We start from the raw sequence: 17,817 nt of genomic DNA, 5'->3' as shown, positions 1-17,817 counted from the left end.
GCTGGAGCAGCCGTGAAGAGATACTCCACACTCAAGGTAAGAGAAACCCAAGTAAGATGGTAGGTACTGAGAGAGGACATCAGAGGGAAGACAGACTGAAACCATAATCACAGACAACTAGCCAATCTGATCACACAGACCACAGCCTTGTCTAACTCATTGAAACTAAGCCATGCTGTGTGGGGCCACCCAAGACAGATGGGTCATGGTAGAGAGGTCTGACAGAATGTGGTCCACTGGAAAAGGGAATGGCAAACCACTTCAGTATTCTTGCCTTGAGAACCCCATGAACAGTATGAAAAGGCAAAAAGATACGACACTGAAAGATGAACTTCCCAGGTCAGTAGGTGCCCAATATGCTACTGGAGATCAGTAGAGAAATAACTCCAGAAAGAATGAAGGGATGGAGACAAAGCAAAAACAATACCCAGCTGTGGATGCAACTGGTGATGGAAGCAAGGTCCAATGCTGTAAAGAGCAATATTGCATAGGAACCTGGAATGTCAGGTCCATGAATCAAGGCAAATTGGAAGTGGTCAAACAGGAGATGGCAAGAGTGAACATTGACATTCTAGAAATCAGTGAACTAAAATGGACCGGAATGGGTGAATTTAACTCAGATGACCATTATATCTAATACTTTGGGCAAGAATCCCTTAGAAGAAACGGAGTAGACATCATAGTCAACAAAAGAGTCTGAAATGCAGTACTTGGATGCAATCTCATAAATGACAGAATGATCTCTGTTCGTTTCCAAGGCAAACCATTCAATATCACGGTAATCCAAGTCTATGCCCCAACCAGTAATGCTGAAGAAGCTGAAGTTGAACGGTTCTATGAAGACCTACAAGCCTTTCTAAAATAACAACCCCCAAAGATGTCCTTCTCATTATAGGGGACTGGAATACAAAAGTAGGAAGTCAAGAAACACCTGGAGTAACAGGCAAATTTGGCCTTGGAATACAGAATGAAGCAGGGCAAAGGTTAATAGAGTTCGGCCAAGAGAATGCACTGGTCATAGCAAACACCATCTTCCAACAACACGAGAGAAGACTCTACACATGGGCATCACCAGATGGTCAACACTGAAATCAGATTGATTATATTCTTTGCAGCCAAAGATGGAGAAGCTCTATACAGCCAGCAAAAATAAGACTGGGAGCTGACTGTGGCTCAGATCACGAACTCCTTATTGCCAAATTCAGACTGATATTGAAGAAAGTGGGGAAAACCACTAGACTATTCAGGTATGACCTAAATCAAATCCTTTATGACTATACAGTGGAAGTGAGAAATAGATTTAAGGAACTAGATCTGATAGAGTGACTGATGAACTATGGAGTGAGGTTCGTGACATTGTACAGGAGACAGGAATCAAGAACATCCCCAAGAAAAAGAAATGCAAAAAAGCAAAATGGCTGTCTGAGGAGGCCTTACAAATAGCTGTGAAAAGAAGAGAAGTGCAAAGCAAAGGAAAGATATATCCATTTGAATGCAGAGTTCCAAAGAATAGCAAGAAGAAATAAGAAAGCCTCCCTCAGCGATCAATGCAAAGAAATAGAGGAAAACAATAGAATGGGAAAGACTAGAGATCTTGTCAAGAAAATTAAGAGATACCAAGGGAACATTTCATGCAAAGATAGGCTCAATAAAGGACAGAAATGGTATGGACCTTACAGAAGCAGAAGATATTAAGAAGAGGTGGCAAGAATACACAGAACTGTACAAAAAGATCTTCACAACTCAGATAATCACGATGCTGTGATCACTCACCTAGAGCCAGACATCCTAGAATGTGAAGTCTAGTGGGCCTTAGGAAGCATCACTACGAACAAAGCTAGTGGAGGTGATGGAATTCCAGTTGAGCTATTACAAATCCTGAAAGATGATGCTGTGAAAGTGCTGCACTCAATATGCCAGCAAATTTGGACAACTCAGTAGTGGCCACAGGACTGGAAAAGATCAGTTTTCATTCCAATCCCAAAGAAAGGCAACGCCAAAGAATGCTCAAACTACCGCACAATTGCACTCATCTCACACGCTAGTAAAGCAATGCTCAAAATTCTCCAACATAGGCTTCAGCAATACGTAAATGGTGAACTTCAGATGTTCAAGCTGGATTTAGAAAAGGCAGAGGAACAAGAGATCAAATTGCCAACATCTGTTCAATCATCAAAAAAGCAAGAGTTCCAGAAAAACATTTACTTCTGCTTTATTGACTATGCCAAAGTCTTTGATGGTGTGGATCACAATAAACTGTGGAAAATTCTGAAAGAGATGGGAATACCAGACCACCTGACCTGCCTCTTGAGAAGCCTGTATGCAAGTCAGGAAGCAATGATTAGAACTGGACACGGAACAACAGACATGTTCCAAATAGGAAAAGGAGTACATCTAGGCTGTATATTGTCACCCTGCTTATTTAACTTATATGCAGAGCACATCATGAGAAACACTGGGCTGGATGAAGCACAAGCTGGAATCAAGATTGCCAGGAGAAATGTCAATAACCTCAGATATGGAGATGACACCATCCTTATGGCAGAAAGTGAAGAAGAACTAAAGAGCCTCTGGATGAAAGTGAAAGAGGAGAGTGAAAAAGTTGGCTTAAAGCTCAACATTCAGAAAACGAAGATCATGGCATCTGGTCCCGTCACTTCATGGCAAATAGATGGGGAAACCATAGAAACAGTGGCTGACTTTATTTTAGGGGGCTCCAAAATCACTGCAGATGGTGGCTGCAGCCATGAAATTAAAAGAAGCTTACTCCTTGGAAGGAAAGTTATGACCAACCTAGACAGCATATTAAAAAAGCAGAGACATCACTTTGCCAACAAAGATCCGTCTCGTCAAGGCTATGGTTTTTCCAGTGGTCATGTATAGATGTGAGAGTTGTACTATAAAGAAAGCTGAGCACTGAAGAATTGACGCCTTTGAACTGTAGTGTTGGAGAAGACTCTTGAGAGTCCCTTGGTCTGCAAGGAGATCCAACCAGTCCATCCTAAAGGAGATCAGTCCTGAATATTCATTGGAAGGACTGATGCTGAGGCTGAAACTCCAATACTTTGGCCACATGATGCGAAGAGCTGACTCATTTGTAAAGACCCTAATGCTGGGAAATATTGAGGGCAGGAGGAGATTGTTGGATGGCATCACCGCCTTGATGGACATGAGTTTGGGTGGACTCTGGCAGTTGGTGATGGACAGGGAGGCCTGGCGTGCTGTGGTTCATGGGGTTGCAAAGAGTCGCATACAACAGAGCAACTACACTGACTGAAACAAATACGTGTACACACATGTTCTATACACAACACCCAAAGGGTGGACACACTGGATGTTCATCCATAGCTGAATGGATAAACAAACTGTGGTCTATCCATACATTGCAATGTTATTCAGCTACAAAAAGGAATGATCCGTCTACAACAGGGATGAGCCTCAAGAACATAAGCTTAGTGAAAGAAGCCCAACGAAAATGGCCATACATTGTATGATTCCATTTATATGATACATTCAGAACACGTGTGTCCTTAGAAACAGAAAGCGTATTGGTGGTTGTTGCCAGAGGGTGGGGGTGGGGTGGGGCTTCGGATTGACTAAGAGTGTGGGATTTCTTTTGGCATTGATGAAAATATTTTGGAAATAGAAGTAGTACTTGCACAACATTGTGAATGCACTAAATTCCACTGAGTTGTTCATGTCAAAATGGTTCGTTTTATATTATGTGGATTTCACCCTAGCAAATAAAAATGGATGCAAGTTCAGTTTAATTCCATTGAAATCATTAACACGTCAGTGGTGGCTAAAAAGGATCTGGCACTTTTGTGGGCAAATGAGTAACCTTACAGTGAAAGTGAAAAGTGAAAGTGAAGTCGCTCAGTCGTGTCCGACTCTTTGTGATCCCATGGACTGTAGCCTACCAGGCTCCTCCGTCCATGGGATTCTCCAGGCAAGAGTACTGGAGTGGGGTGCCATTGCCTTCTCCAGGGGATCTTCCCAACCCAGGGATCGAACCTGAGTGGGGAAAGACAAAGAAGCAGTTTTGTACGCACTAAAAAGATGTATATATTTCAATCTTAAAAGATGTCAAAGTAGAGACTTTGCTGGCAGGCCGGTGGTTAAAACTTCCCCTTCCAATGAAGGGATTGCAGATTCAGTCCCTGGTTGGAAAATAAGATCCCACATGCCTCTCAACCAAAAAAAAAAAAAAAAAGTAAAACAGAAGCAATATTGTAACAAATTCAATAAAGACTTTAAAAACGGTCCACATCAACAAAAATCATCAAAAAAAATGTCTAAGGGATATAGGGCATTCGTTTCCAAAATAAGGAAAATTCTGAGCACAAACAATTCTACTGTTCACAGGGCATGTTCCTGACACAGGCAGGGCGGTGGAGCCTCAGAAGAGCAGGCGTGCGTCACTGGACACAGGGCTGGGGTAGGGCTGCGGGAAGTCTCAAGGGCAGAGGGCTCGTGACGGCAACAGCGACGGGGTCGGGGGAGGGCTGCTGAAGCTCACAGGCTGAAATCAGCAGAGGTGAAGACCAGACAGATGGAAGCAACAGAGCCAGACAGCGTGCAGTTCTCAGTAGACCTGGAAACTTCAAGATGAAGTTTCGAGGTCTGCTGAGATGGGATGGGTGCTCAGGGCACTAAGATGCAGCTGACGGAAGGCTGGCACAGACTTCAGAGAGCCCTCAGTCCAGGTATCCACGTGCAAGCCCAACTGAACAGCCCCCGTTGCTGCGTAAAACGGCATTTTGTGGCAATAGCTGGGTGAAACTCTGACTTCCCTGGACACTCTGCAATTCGAGGTGTCCACGTACCACAGAACAATTCCTCATTGTACTAGGATTCATGGTGTGTGATATTTACAGCCAGAAAATGGCAAAGCATGTGTTCTAGCATTTCTTCAAGAACCCCATGATGAGTCAGTCTCTGGTTGTCAAAATCCTTCAAGATGAGTAGCCCAGATTTAGAAAAGATCAATTCTATGTGTTTGCAATAAAAATATCAAGGATTCCTAACTTCAAAGCAACTTCTTTTATTTTGAACCATGATTATGTAACAGGGAAGAAAAAAATCTGACTCCATATTGGATCTGTTTCTTTTACTTTAATCATTGCTTCCCATGGCTTTTGTCCATTAAAAAGATATTGTCTATACATAATGGCTTGCCTTGGGGAACCCTTCCCTACTGTATGAATGTTAAACTAAAGTGTCTTTGTTCAGCTCACTGGGAGACATTCTGACCCTGCCCACTTGTGAATGACAGCAGGAAAAAGAAATGAATGCATCCCTTCCCTGAGGATGGCCAAACCAGGAGGTATTTTGCAACACTTATGGCCTTTTGATTTCCCAGATGGCTCAGATGGTAAAGACTTTGCCTTTAAAGCAGGAGTAATGGTAGTGTTAGTCGCTCAGTTGTATTTGACTCTTTGCGACCCCGTGGACTGTGGCCTGTGGGTCTCCTCTGTCCATGGGATTCTCCAGGCACGAATACTGGAGTAGACTGCAAAGCAGGAGACCTGGATTCAATCCCTGGGTTGGGAAGATCCCCTGGAGAAAGAAGGGATTGGCAACCCATCCAGTATTCTTGCCTGGAGAATTCTATGGACAGAGGAACCTGGTGGGCTACAGTCCATGGGGTCTCAGAGTCGGACACGACTGAGTGACTAACACTACCACTACGACTACTACTCGGCACTGCAGGACTGAGTGACTTACACTTTCGCTTCATGGCCTTTTTACTTTACTTCCTTTCCTCCTCCTCCTCCTCCGTTCTGTAAAAGAAACTGGCATCCAGACCCCATAACATAGTACTCCAGGACTCTCATCCACCATCTTCTCGGATGCCCAGCTTTCTGAATAAAGTCTCTATTTCTTGCCTTGATACCCTGCCTCCCGATTTATCGACCTGTTCTTGTCAAACAGAACGAGCTTAGATCTGTTAACAACTCTAAGAGAAATAAAGTTCTCACTAAGTTTTCAACAAAGAAACCCAGATCACTTTTACAAGAGAACCTGAGTGCTGCAACCACTGAGCCCACAAGCCACAAGGAAGACCCTGCATGACATAATGAAGACTCTTCATGCCGCAACTAAGATCTGATGCTGCCAAACAGATTCATAAATAAATATTGAGCGAGGGGAAGGAATGGTTCAAGAGCATTCAGTCACTTCCAGGTTTCTGGGGCATTTATTGCAAATGTGAGTCATTCCCCTGCCAGCTCTCTCATCACACACACACCCTGTGAAATGGCTTCAAGGATCGTTGCTTAGTAAGACTCACCTAGAAGAAGTAAGGTCAGTATAAACACCATACCCATGACAGCCTTCCATGATCGAGTTAACCTAAAAAGAAGAAAAATAACAGCAAAAAGAATTTAGCAATACACCACTCTTAACCTTTAATTTGAACTTTAACCTCTACAACCAAGTCGACAGACATGACTAGGCTGAGCATGTGAGTTAATTTAGTTCCTAATCCACTGTGAAACTGAGGGAAAACAGTACTCAGAGTGGTATATATACATATTCACACATATATACACCATACACAGCCCTCTCTTTCACACATATTACTGCCCTGTTGTTGCAGGTTTTTATGCCTACAAATGCTTATGAAGAAGAAAGCAAAGGAGGTTATCCTAGAGGTCTGCAATGTATCATCAGTCCAGAAGAAAAAAGAAAAAAAGAGTCTGGACTGAGCCCATGAGGCTCCTCTGTCTATGGAATTCTCCAGGCAAGAATACTGAAATGGGTTGCCATTTCCTACTCCAGGGGATCTTCCCCGCCCAGGGATCGAAACTGTGTCTCCTGCTCTGGCAGGCTGATTATTTACTGCTGAGCCAGCTGGGAAGTCCAAAGAACTATGTCAATGAACACAAAATTCTGATAAAATTCTCTAAAGCAATCCTAACCCTTTCCCTCACTTTTTATTGAAATATAACATACATAAAGAAAAAAGCACAGATCATGGCACAGCTCAGTGGATCCAAAGGCCAACTCCACCCTCCCACTGGCAACCAGTGGGACAAGAGCTTTTGTAGACAGGAGGCGGCTCCATGCAGAAACAGCACAGTCAGCTCCCACAGCTGTCTTCAGATTGGTCACGGGTGGTCTGACCAGCATCATCCTGATTCTTTTAGGTACAGTTAATCTTCAATTTCAGGGTCCATTTTTTCCCATGTCTTTGAGGTCAGTTCTCAGAATTTCGGCAGTTTAAGTTGTGGGTTCACCTTGGAAAGTCTGGTCATTATGCAGTTAACTCCTTCTATCTGAGGTTTCAATATCTATAAGACAGCTCACACGATATGGCTCAGAATATTAGGAACTAAAAGGTCCTTGACTATACTTAATGACTACATTATTATTATCTGGTCTCCTTCATTTTCCTTTGTTTCTGTATTTCTCATTTCCCTGATTAAACTTATTCTTTGACTCAAGCTTTCCACAGACAAAAGGCAGGCGGAGGACAAGGGGCATTGGGACAAGCACCACGGGGTCCTGCTCTGTTGGACCAGAAATTGCTGGGTTTGTGCATATCCGGTCTCAGCAGATCTTTCCAAAGAGTTTCACAAAGTGATTGCAGTGACCTTTCCACATCCAACTTTAAAGATTTTTTTTTAAAGGAGAAAAAAAAAAAAGAAAATGGCTAAAATAGACTAATCTCACTGAAACAGAAGGCTAGGAGCTTTGGGACAAAGTACTCTAAGACAGCAAATTGAAATTTCTATTTAAAACATATAAAAACCAGTTGATGATGAGTCATTCATTAATTACAGAAGGCACCTTGATGTAGCAGGAGAAGCACTGAGTCACAGCTCAGAAAAGGGGGTGAAGCTGTCACCGACCGTGCCGGTCACACAGTGAGGCCAGACCATACAGAAAGGTGGAGTTTGGAGCAGAGAAAGTTTTATTGCATGGTGGGGGGCAAATTTTGTTAGGAAGCATCATTACGAACAAAGCTAGTGGAGGTGATGGAATTCCAGTTGAGCTATTTCATATCCTGAAAGATGATGCTGTGAAAGTGCTGTACTCAATATGCCAGCAAATTTGAACAACTCAGCAGTGGCCACAGGACTGGAAAAGGTCAGTTTTCATTCCAATCCCAAAGAAAGGCAATGCCAAAGAATTCTCAAACTTCCGCACAACTGCACTCATCTCACATGCTAGTAAAGTGATGCTTAAAATTCTCCAAGCTGGGCTTCAGCAATACGTGAACTTTGAACTTCCAGATGTTCAAGCTGGTTTTAGAAAAGGCAGAGGAACCAGAGATCAAATTGCCAACATCCACTGGATCAACGAAAAAAGCAAGAGAGTTCCAGAAAAACATCTATTTCTGCTTTACTGACTATGCCAAAGCCTTTGATTGTGTGGATCACAATAAACTGTAGAAAATTCTGAAAGAGATGGGAATACCAGACCACCTGATCTGCCTCTTGAGAAATCTGTATGCAGGTCAGGAAGCAACAGTTAGAACTGGACATGGAACAACAGACTGGTTCCAAATAGGAAAAGGAGTTCGTCAAGGCTGTATATTGTCACCCTGTTTATTTAACTTATATGCAGAGTACATCATGAGAAATTCTGGGCTGGAGGAAGCACAAGCTGGAATCAAGATTGCCAGGAGAACTATCAATAACCTCAGATATGGAGATGATATCACCCTTATGGCAGAAAGTGAAGAGGAACTAAAGAGCCTCTTGATGAAGGTGAAAGAGGAGTGAAAAAGTTGGCTTAAAGCTCAACATTCAGAAAACAAAGATCATGGCATCTGGTCCCATCACTTCATGGCAAATGGATGGGGAAACAGTGGAAACAGTGACAGACTTTCTTTTTAGGGGCTCCAAAATCACTGCAGATGGTGACTGCAACCATGAAATTAAGAGACACTTACTCCTTGGAAGGAAAGTTATGACCAACCTAGATTGCATTTTAAAAAGCAGAGACATTACTTTGTCAACAAAGGTCCATCTAGTCAAGGCTATGGTTTTTCCAGTGGTCATGTATGGATGTTAGAGTTGGACTGTGAAGAAAGCTGAGCGCTGAAGAATTGAAGCTTTTGAACTGTGGTGTTGGAGAAGACTCTTGAGAGTCCCTTGGACTGCAAGGAGATCCAACCAGTCCATCCTAAAGGAGATCAGTCATGGATGTTCATTAGAAGGACTGATGTTGAAGCTAAAACTCCAATACTTTGGCCACCTGATGCGAAGAGCTGACTCATTTGAAAAGACCCTGATCCTGGGAAAGATTGAGGGTAGGAGGAGAAGGGGACGACAGAGGATAAGATGGTTGGATGGCATCACCGACTCAATGGACATGGGTGTTGGTGGACTCCAGGAGTTGGTGATGGACAGGGAGGCCTGGTGTGCTGTGGTTCATGGGGTCACAAAGAGTCGGACATGACTGAGTGACTGAACTGAAGCACAAGCCACCTAATTTCACCCAGTACAGAATCTCTAAGTAGCTCATCCACTTACAGAAAGCAATAGTGCCCATTGTCTGTCCAATGTGTTATTGTTATTGTTGTTCAGTCGCTAAGTCGTGTCTGACTCTGTGACTCCATGAACTGCAGCACGCCAGGATTTCCTGTCCTTCTTCATCTCCCAGAATTTGCTCAAACTCATGTCCATTGAGTCAGTGATGCCATCCAACCATCTCATCCTCTGTTGTTCCCTTCTTCTCCTGCCTTCAATCTTTCCCAGCACCAGGGTCTTTTCCAATGAGTTGGCTCCTCACATCACATCAGGTGGGCAAAGTATTGGAGCTTCAGCTTCAGCATCAGTCCCTCCAATGAATATTCAGGGTTGATTTCTTTTAGGATTGAGTAGCCTGATCTTGCAGTCCAAGGGGCTCTCAAGAGACTTCTCCAGCACCACAGTTCGAAAACACCAATTCTTCAGCACTTGGCCTTCTCTGTGGTCCAACACTCACATCTGTACATGACTAGTGGAAAAATCATAGTGTTGAGTCCTGTCCCCCAGGCCATAGGTGGGAGGCTTTGCACCAAAACCACAGAAGCAGAGCCCAGAATCAAGGTCACCTCTGAAGCTGAACCTAAGCCCCTTTGTAACCGTTGCCAAAAGCCCCCTAATAATCACTAACAAGCTTCCTGATTCCCAGTTAGGCAAAGATGCCCAACCAATCAACTAGTGTCAGCTTTCCTGTAGGAATTTTCTTTGCCTTGAGGCTATAAAAATTGGCTATTAACCCACAAAAACTGTCAACCCTCCCTGGTCTGTCAGGAGGTTGACCCGCTGCACTTGCAGTGCCCACATTATCTCTGTTCTTTGTTCTTAATAAACTCTCCTTTCTGCAATACTCTGTCTGGAAATCTTTTTCCAATCCCAGCTTGGACTGCTTCAACACATAGCTTTGACTATATGGGCTTTGTCGGTAAAGTGGTATCTCTGCTTTTTAATACACTGTCTTGGTTTGTTGTAGACATGTGCTAAAAGCAACAGAGAAGAAGGTCGTCCCAAAAGTCTCCTCTGAAAGGACACGAAATCTTGAAACCACCATCCTTCACATCTCACTGGTCACATGAGGGATCCACTGTCTAAAGAGAGTTACTCAAAGGTCATAAGACCCTCCCAAGGGACTGGCTTAAATGAACATTAACCAAAGGTTCACTAAGCTTTTTCATTAAACCTTAGCTGTTATCCGTGGGGTGGTTATTTCATTACTCTCTGTTTTGTTTTACCAGCAGGCAGTGCCTTCAAGGGCAAAGTTGATGAGGCTTGGGTTTTGGAGCCATCCAAGTGGTCCAAGATTTCCTGCTGTTTCCCCTTCTTCCAGTTAGAGGAAGCACAGTTGTTAGCTCAAAACGTACACCCACTAACAGCCCGTGTAGTCAGTTCTCACCCAGGGATGTAACAAGCGCCCTCCATGTAAAGACTTGCAAAGCATGGTGCTGGACCTTGCACCTGGCAGAGACTGAGCAGGAGGCCACTGACAAATGATCGACCCATGAGGCTGCAGGTTGCAGTCATAACTTCACACTGCCGGTGAGACTCATTCCTTTAAAAAGAATGTCTTCTCTTCCACAAACTTCGTCCCCCACTTGCTGTGTGTGCTGTGCCTAGTCGCTCAGTCATGTCCGACTCTTTGTGTTCCCGTGGACTGTAGCCCACCAGGCTCCTCTGTCCATGGGGATTCCCCAGGCAAGAATACTAGAGTGGGTTGCCATGCCCTCCTCCGGGAGATCTTCCCTCCCACTTGCTGTAATTAACCTCTACCACAGAAGGAGACAACAGGTCAGAAAGTACTGGGATCCAGAGAAATCTTCAGAGGTTCTCTCTATAAAGGAAGGTTATTTTCCAGGGGGACGAGCACACGTGATACATGACATGTACACTATTAAATCTTAAGGAGATCACCCTGCAGTTACGTACCCACTGGCGTTGGGGTTTTCCTGCTGTGGGAGCACAGCGCTCCCACTAGAGCCGCTGCTGGCGTCCTCAGAGGGAGCCCTGAAGAGCCTGGAGCTCCCCCTCGAGTTGGGTCTCCCACTCATCTCCCCCAGCCGAGTAGCTGATTGCTGGCAGCCTCTTTGCTACTTGATGGAAAACATGAGGTGATACAAAATGGTTTGGGATTGGCTTGGGGTTTTGCCTTCTTCCTTCTCGGCTGTTTCTCCTTCGAGGGGGAAACTGTGAGTGAACTAACTCTGGAGGAGGCACCCCGGCTCTTCTGTTGCATCACCTTCTGTGACACATCACAATGGCTGGACGCCCAGGCAGGGGGCACGCGGCCTCCCCACCAGCCAGCACCCAGCCCGAGCGTGTATCACAAGGTTTCACGGCAGCGGCTCCCAGACACACCGCGAAATGCCAGGGTCCTCCAGGCCCGATGCTTCTGCCACAAGAAATCTCTGTTTCACTGTGCTTGCTTCAATACTTTTTCAAAAAATTAAATATCACAAACATAATATCATGTTCTGGGAAGACCCCAGAACACCACTCCATTCCTTTCTTTCCTGCAGAAAAATGAAAATTGATATACAAAACGTTTTTGATATTTTACCACATAAATATGTATCCATAAATGTTTTCACGCTGTGAATTCAAATGATAAGCTACTCTCAGATTTCTTTGATTACTGGTCTTGAGAAATACTCACTTCAGATTACTCATTTTAACTGCTGTATAGTATTTTATCACATATACATCTGTCGATGACAGACAAATTCACAATCTGAAAGTTAAGTTTTTTTCAGTGGCCTTATTAAGGGCTGGGCTTTCCCAGTGGCTCAGTGGTAAAGAATCAGCCTGAAATGCTGGAGACACAGGAGAAATGGGTTTGATCTCTGGGTCTGGAAGATCCTCTGGAGGAGGGCATGGCAACATGCTCCAGTATTCTTGCCTGGAGAATGCCATGGACAGAGGAGAGTGGCAGGCTACAGTCCACAGGGTTGCAAAGAATCATCCATGACTGAAGTGACTGAGCTCAAATGCCCTGAGGACTAGACCAACACAAAATTTCTCAGGTAGCTCTGAGGAACTGTCCTGAAGAGGCAAGGAAGGAGCTAAGATATATAGGGGATTTTGCTGAAAATCAAACAGACTAACATGTAGTAGAATATCAAAAGATGACTGCTAATCACACATCTGAACTAATGGATTAATGCTTCTCCATTAATGGGAAGATGCAAGAGTCTGGGCTCATTGAAATCATGCCTTTGACATAGACCTTAACTCTACAGGGCTAGCATCCTGCTTTTCTCCACTGTGAGTCCTGTCGGCAGTGACCGATGGCCTGATGGTCGGGCAGCATTCCTTCTTTACTGCAATGGCAGGCAACACATCACAATTCACTTTCCCAGTCTTTTATCAGTTGCTTTTGGTTTTTTAGCAACACGATCAAAGTTCAATGCCTGCCTTTGTCCCGTGCACACCACAAGGGCTTCCCTGGGTGAACCTCCGGAATGGAACTGCTGGAATGATGAGCATGCTTACTCGGGGCATAAAACTGCAGGCTGACAGTTATTTTCCTCTGAGTCCTTTGAAGATGCTATTCCATAGTCTTGGACTTGGCTGTTGGGGATAAAAATCCTGCCTAATCTTCATCTCTCCTTATTCCTTTTTTGTGTGACAGACTGTGTGGCAACTTGGTTTTTCTTTTCCCTTTGGTCGTTTTCAAGGTTTTCTGTTCATCTTTGATGTTCTTCAGTTTCACCACTGTACCACATTGTGATCATGGTTTTTAATCTTTTCTCCTTTTTGGAGGAAAAAAAGCATACGATATTTCATGCTCGTGTATTTCTTCAATTCTGGGATTTTTATTTTGGCCATCAGTGCTTTAAATGCTGCTTCTCCACCACCGTCATCCTTTTCTCATGATGGCCCACCTGTTGACATTTGTACAATGGCGCTAAACTGCCCCTTTAAATTTGTTTTTGATGTTTTTCTTTCTTTCTTTTTTTAATGCTGATTTCAAGGTAAATTTGTAGGAGCTATTTTTCTAATACACTAATTTTCTTTTTAACTTGACAAAGTCTAGACCTATCCCAAGAAGTCCCGAGATTTCTGAATTTTTACCTAATGATCCAAAATTCAAAAGATGCAAAATGATACATAGCAAAGTACTTACCTACTTCTGCCTGGTAGCTATCACTTCTCTACTCTCCTTGCATCCATGGTGCCATTTTCATTTTATTTCAAAGATATGATCTGTTGTTTAGTCACTAAGTCGTGTCTGACTCTTTGGACTGCAGGCTTCCCTGTCCTTCACTGTCTCCTAGAGTGTGCTCAAACTGAAGTTCATTAAGTGGATGATGTCATCCAACCATCTCATCCTCTGTTACCCCCTTCTCTTGCTCTCAATCTTTTCCTACATCAGGGTCTTTTCCAATGAGTCCCATGAATCGCAGCACGCCAGGGCTCCCTGTCCATCACCAACTCCCGGAGTTCACCCAAACTCATGTCCATCGAGTCAGTGATGCCATCCAGCCATCTCATCCTCTGTCGTCCCCCTCTCCTCCTGCCCCCAATCCCTCCCAGCATATATTTATATAAAATATATATACTTATGTACAAATTTATGTGTGCATCTGTCTATCTCTATATATCCATCTCTTCACTTTGTTGAAAGTAAAAGGAAACTTGTTAGAAACCATGTTCTACACTTTGCTGTTTTCAGGTAAAAATATATCTTGGTGACCAAGATGGTGGTGGTGGTGATGAAAAAAAGAAATTTTAAATAATTTGATTATCAAAGCTGTTTGATCAAATAGCTTTGATTTTATGGTAGTAACTTTTCTCTCTCAGTAAATGTTTTATGAAAGTTCCAAAGAGTTTTTAATCTTTTAAAAACATATTATAAAATCTGCCAAGCATAATAAATTAATTCATACTAGGAAAAAATATATCTTGGGTTTTGTTTTGCTTTGTCTGGCCATAATAGGTCTTTGCTGTGGCATAGACACAGATCTTCAGTTTCAGCAAGTGGAATCTAGTTCCCTGACCAAGGATTGAACCTGGGTCCCTGCATTGGAAGCATGGAGCCCTAGCCACTGGACCCCCAAAGAAGGTCCCTGGAAGTTTTTCTGACTCACTCTGAGTTGATCTTTTTCTTTCACGGCTCCCTAGGGTTTCGGTGTACGAATGTGCACCAATCTGTTTACCCTGATGAGCATTTTTCTATTGCAAACAGTGTGCAATACTGACCACATGCTGCGGTTATTCTGCGCGTCTGAGTGCATCTGCAAGAAAGCACAGCCAGAGGAAGAACCGCTGAGTCCACATCTCTCCCTGTCTGTCATTTTGATAAATGTTGCCTTTGTCCTCTCCAGAGGCTCTGCCAGCTAAGTTTCCACTGGAATTTATGATATTTTCCTCTTATTCACCAACATGGTGTATTATCAACCTTTTAATCTTTGCCAATTGAATACCTTTGTAAAAACGGTACCTTAGGAGAGTTTCTTTTTGCATTCTGATGAGTGAGTTTGAGCTTTTTTCCCCACGTGGTTAAGACCCTCCTGGATTCTGCTTTTCTTGTTTACCTGTTTTTGCTTTGTTTCTTTTGCTTGGAAATGTATTTTTAAATTCATTATCATTCTTTCACTTAGGTCTTTGTTTTTTAAATTTTTATTTATTTTTGGCCGTGCTGGGTCTTCGTTGCTGTGCGTGGGCCTTCTCTCATTGCCAGGAGCCGGGGTTGGGGGTGGCCACTCTCCAGCTGCAGTGTGTGGGCCTCTCATTGCAGTGGCTTCCCCTGCTGTACAGCATGGGCTCCAAGGCCCATGGACCCCAGCAGCTGTGCCACTTGCGCTCAGCAGTTGGGGCGCACAAGCTTAGTTGCTTCGCTTGCATGTGGGATACTCCCAGACCAGGGGTCAAACCAGTGTCCCCTGCATTGGTAGGTGGTCTCCCAACCACTGAACCACAAGGGAAGCCCTCATTTATGTCTTGAAGTGTATAGTTATTTCTTTAAGTATGTACTTATTTTAAAAGCCCTTTTCAAGCAACTGAATTAAAGATAAAATCTGTCTGGAGATTACTCATTTTCTGATGAGTCACCATCTTTCCATGGCTTGTTTCTACAGTGACTTAGGGTTGTGCACGGCAGACTTATTTTGAGTGAAGAGTTTCCTATTTTCACTCTTGTTCGTCTCTGATCCTCTGTGTTTATTGGCCTCCCATGACTTCCAGAGCTGTAAATTATTTTCTATTTGCATTTCATCTACTGCCATTATAAGTTTGGAAATAGGAGGTACTTGAGACCTTGGAAGGAAAGTTATGACCAGCCTAGATAGCATATTCAAAAGCAGAGACATTACTTTGCCAACAAAGGTCCATCTAGTCAAGGCTATAGTTTTTCCAGTGGTCATGTATGGATGTGAGAGTTGGACTGTGAAGAAAGCTGAACACTGAAGAATTGATGCTTTTGAACTGTGGTGTTGGAGAAGACTCTTGAGAGTCCCTTGGACTGCAAGGAGATCCAACCAGTCCATCCTGAAGGAGATCAGTCCTGGGTGTTCATTGGAAGGACTGATGCTAAAGCTGAAATTCCAATACTTTGGCCACCTTATGCGAAGAGTTGACTCATTGGAAAAGACTCTGATGCTGGGAGGGATTGGGGGCAGGAGGAGAAGGGGACAAAAGAGGATGAGATGGCTGGATGACGTCACCGACTCGATGGACATGAGTTTGGGAGTTGGTGATGGACAGGGAGGCCTGGTGTGTTGTAATTCATGGGGTCGCAAAGAGTTGGACACGACTGAGCGACTGAACTGAACTGAACTGAGACCACAACCCCAAAGCTTGTATTTGGCAGAAGACCCCAACCTATTTGTAACTGTTTATTTTAAAAAATATTTATTTATCTATTTGGCTGGTCTTGGTCACAGCATGCAGGACCTTCATCACACCGTGCAGGTCTACAGGTCAGCAGTTGCAGCATGTAGGCTCAGTTGCTCCACTTGTGATCTTAGTTCTCCCACCCGTGATCAAACCCATTGTAACTGGCAGAAAAAACTGGGAGTTGTCTCATACAGTAGGGCTGGCAGTGAATGCAGGCAGCACATGGAGACAGATGTCCAGGACATCCCTAACGTTCCAGTGACTAAGGCTGCACTACCAATGCAGGGGCTGTGGGTTCCACCCCTGGTCCAGGGAGTTTCTCCTGAAAGCCAAGTGGCATGGCCAAAAAAATTTAAAAAACATTGGTTTCTGATAGCCTGTAACAACTTAGCTTTTTCAATAATAAATCATACATGATAAATGGCCTTACTATTTTTCAAATATGAAGTATTTCTTCAAAACTAATACAATTACCTTAGCATTATATATAAATTGTTGCATTCAGTTCAGTTCAGTTCAGTCACTCAGTCGTGTCCGACTCTTTGCGACCCCATGAATCACAGCATGCCAGGCCTCCCTGTCCATCACCAACTCCTGCATTATAGGAATTTAAATTAAAACGATTTAAACTGTTCTGTTACTTTCATATATTTTTTTACTCTGTCACTTTTCCAAAACATTTTACTGTTACATCTTAAGAAAGGTAATCTGTTGAAATTTATTGTAAAATGTGAAGTTTTTCTACCAAAGAGAAAGATCATTATCACTTTAACACATAATGGAGGGGAGATGCTGATAAGGACACAAAGAAATCCTGTCTCATTCTGTGCCAACTACAGATGATAATCTTGTTTCCACAGATGATAATCTCAGTTTTCAACTGGACTGAAAACCCAAAATGCTGCCTAATACTGAAATACATAAATGTGTCGAAAAGGAAGCATTTGTCTTGAAATGATTAGATTATCATCAAACAGAAAACACCAAATTTGGAAATCCCCCCCATTTTATGAAACTGTAGTCTAAGGAATATGCTGCATATTATGGAGGATTGAGTCTCCTGGGAATGATGTTTAGGGAAAGGAATTTATCTACTGGGTTGGAAGATGAAACAAGGATGGGCTTGAGCCTGAAGATGTGTCTTAGGAGTTTAGAAATATTAGCTTCAGTCAACAACATGAGCAAACCAAGAGCAGGCAAGAAGGAAGGGTCCGAGGGCTGTTAAAAAATCGGAATTTATACTCAAATACATGTTTTCCTCTTCCCCCAAAACTCATAAACAGTTTATAATCATATACAATATCTATGTAAGATACAAATCTCTAAGAATTTATCCATATATAAAATAGAGATAATACTTTAAACAAACATCTACAAATAATTGAATATTTTTTCTCCATAAAGTGCTGACTAAATCTGTACATGAAGTGAGATTGTATATGAGGAAAGGCTGGATCCTTCTAAAAACTCTGGGCTATTGTATGAAAGAAAGATCATATGTGTTAAAGTA

At 43.2% G+C, this 17,817-nt stretch overlaps 1 protein-coding gene across 4 annotated transcripts in view; it reads right to left on the bottom strand.

Moving 5' to 3' along the window:
* Positions 1-17,817, bottom strand: part of SUN3 (Sad1 and UNC84 domain containing 3) — a 63,981-nt gene that overhangs the window by 45,117 nt on the left and 1,047 nt on the right. Inside the window, exons 1-2 of one of the 4 annotated variants that reach the window (XM_061413368.1) lie at positions 16,782-16,892; positions 6,293-6,354 (exon numbers count right to left, since the gene is read on the bottom strand). In XM_061413368.1, coding sequence (XP_061269352.1) covers positions 6,293-6,354; positions 16,782-16,789 — 70 coding nt within the window. In that variant the 5' untranslated portion in view covers positions 16,790-16,892. Of the gene's footprint in view, positions 1-6,292; positions 6,355-11,399; positions 11,705-16,781; positions 16,893-17,817 lie in introns of those variants that run through there. The other 3 variants (XM_061413366.1, XM_061413367.1, XM_061413369.1) reach the window with 3 other exon arrangements.

Source organism: Bos javanicus, chromosome 4, assembly GCF_032452875.1.
Source record: "Bos javanicus breed banteng chromosome 4, ARS-OSU_banteng_1.0, whole genome shotgun sequence".
NCBI classification, from domain to species: domain Eukaryota; kingdom Metazoa; phylum Chordata; class Mammalia; order Artiodactyla; family Bovidae; genus Bos; species Bos javanicus.
This window is presented reverse-complemented; position numbering and strand designations above follow the sequence as displayed.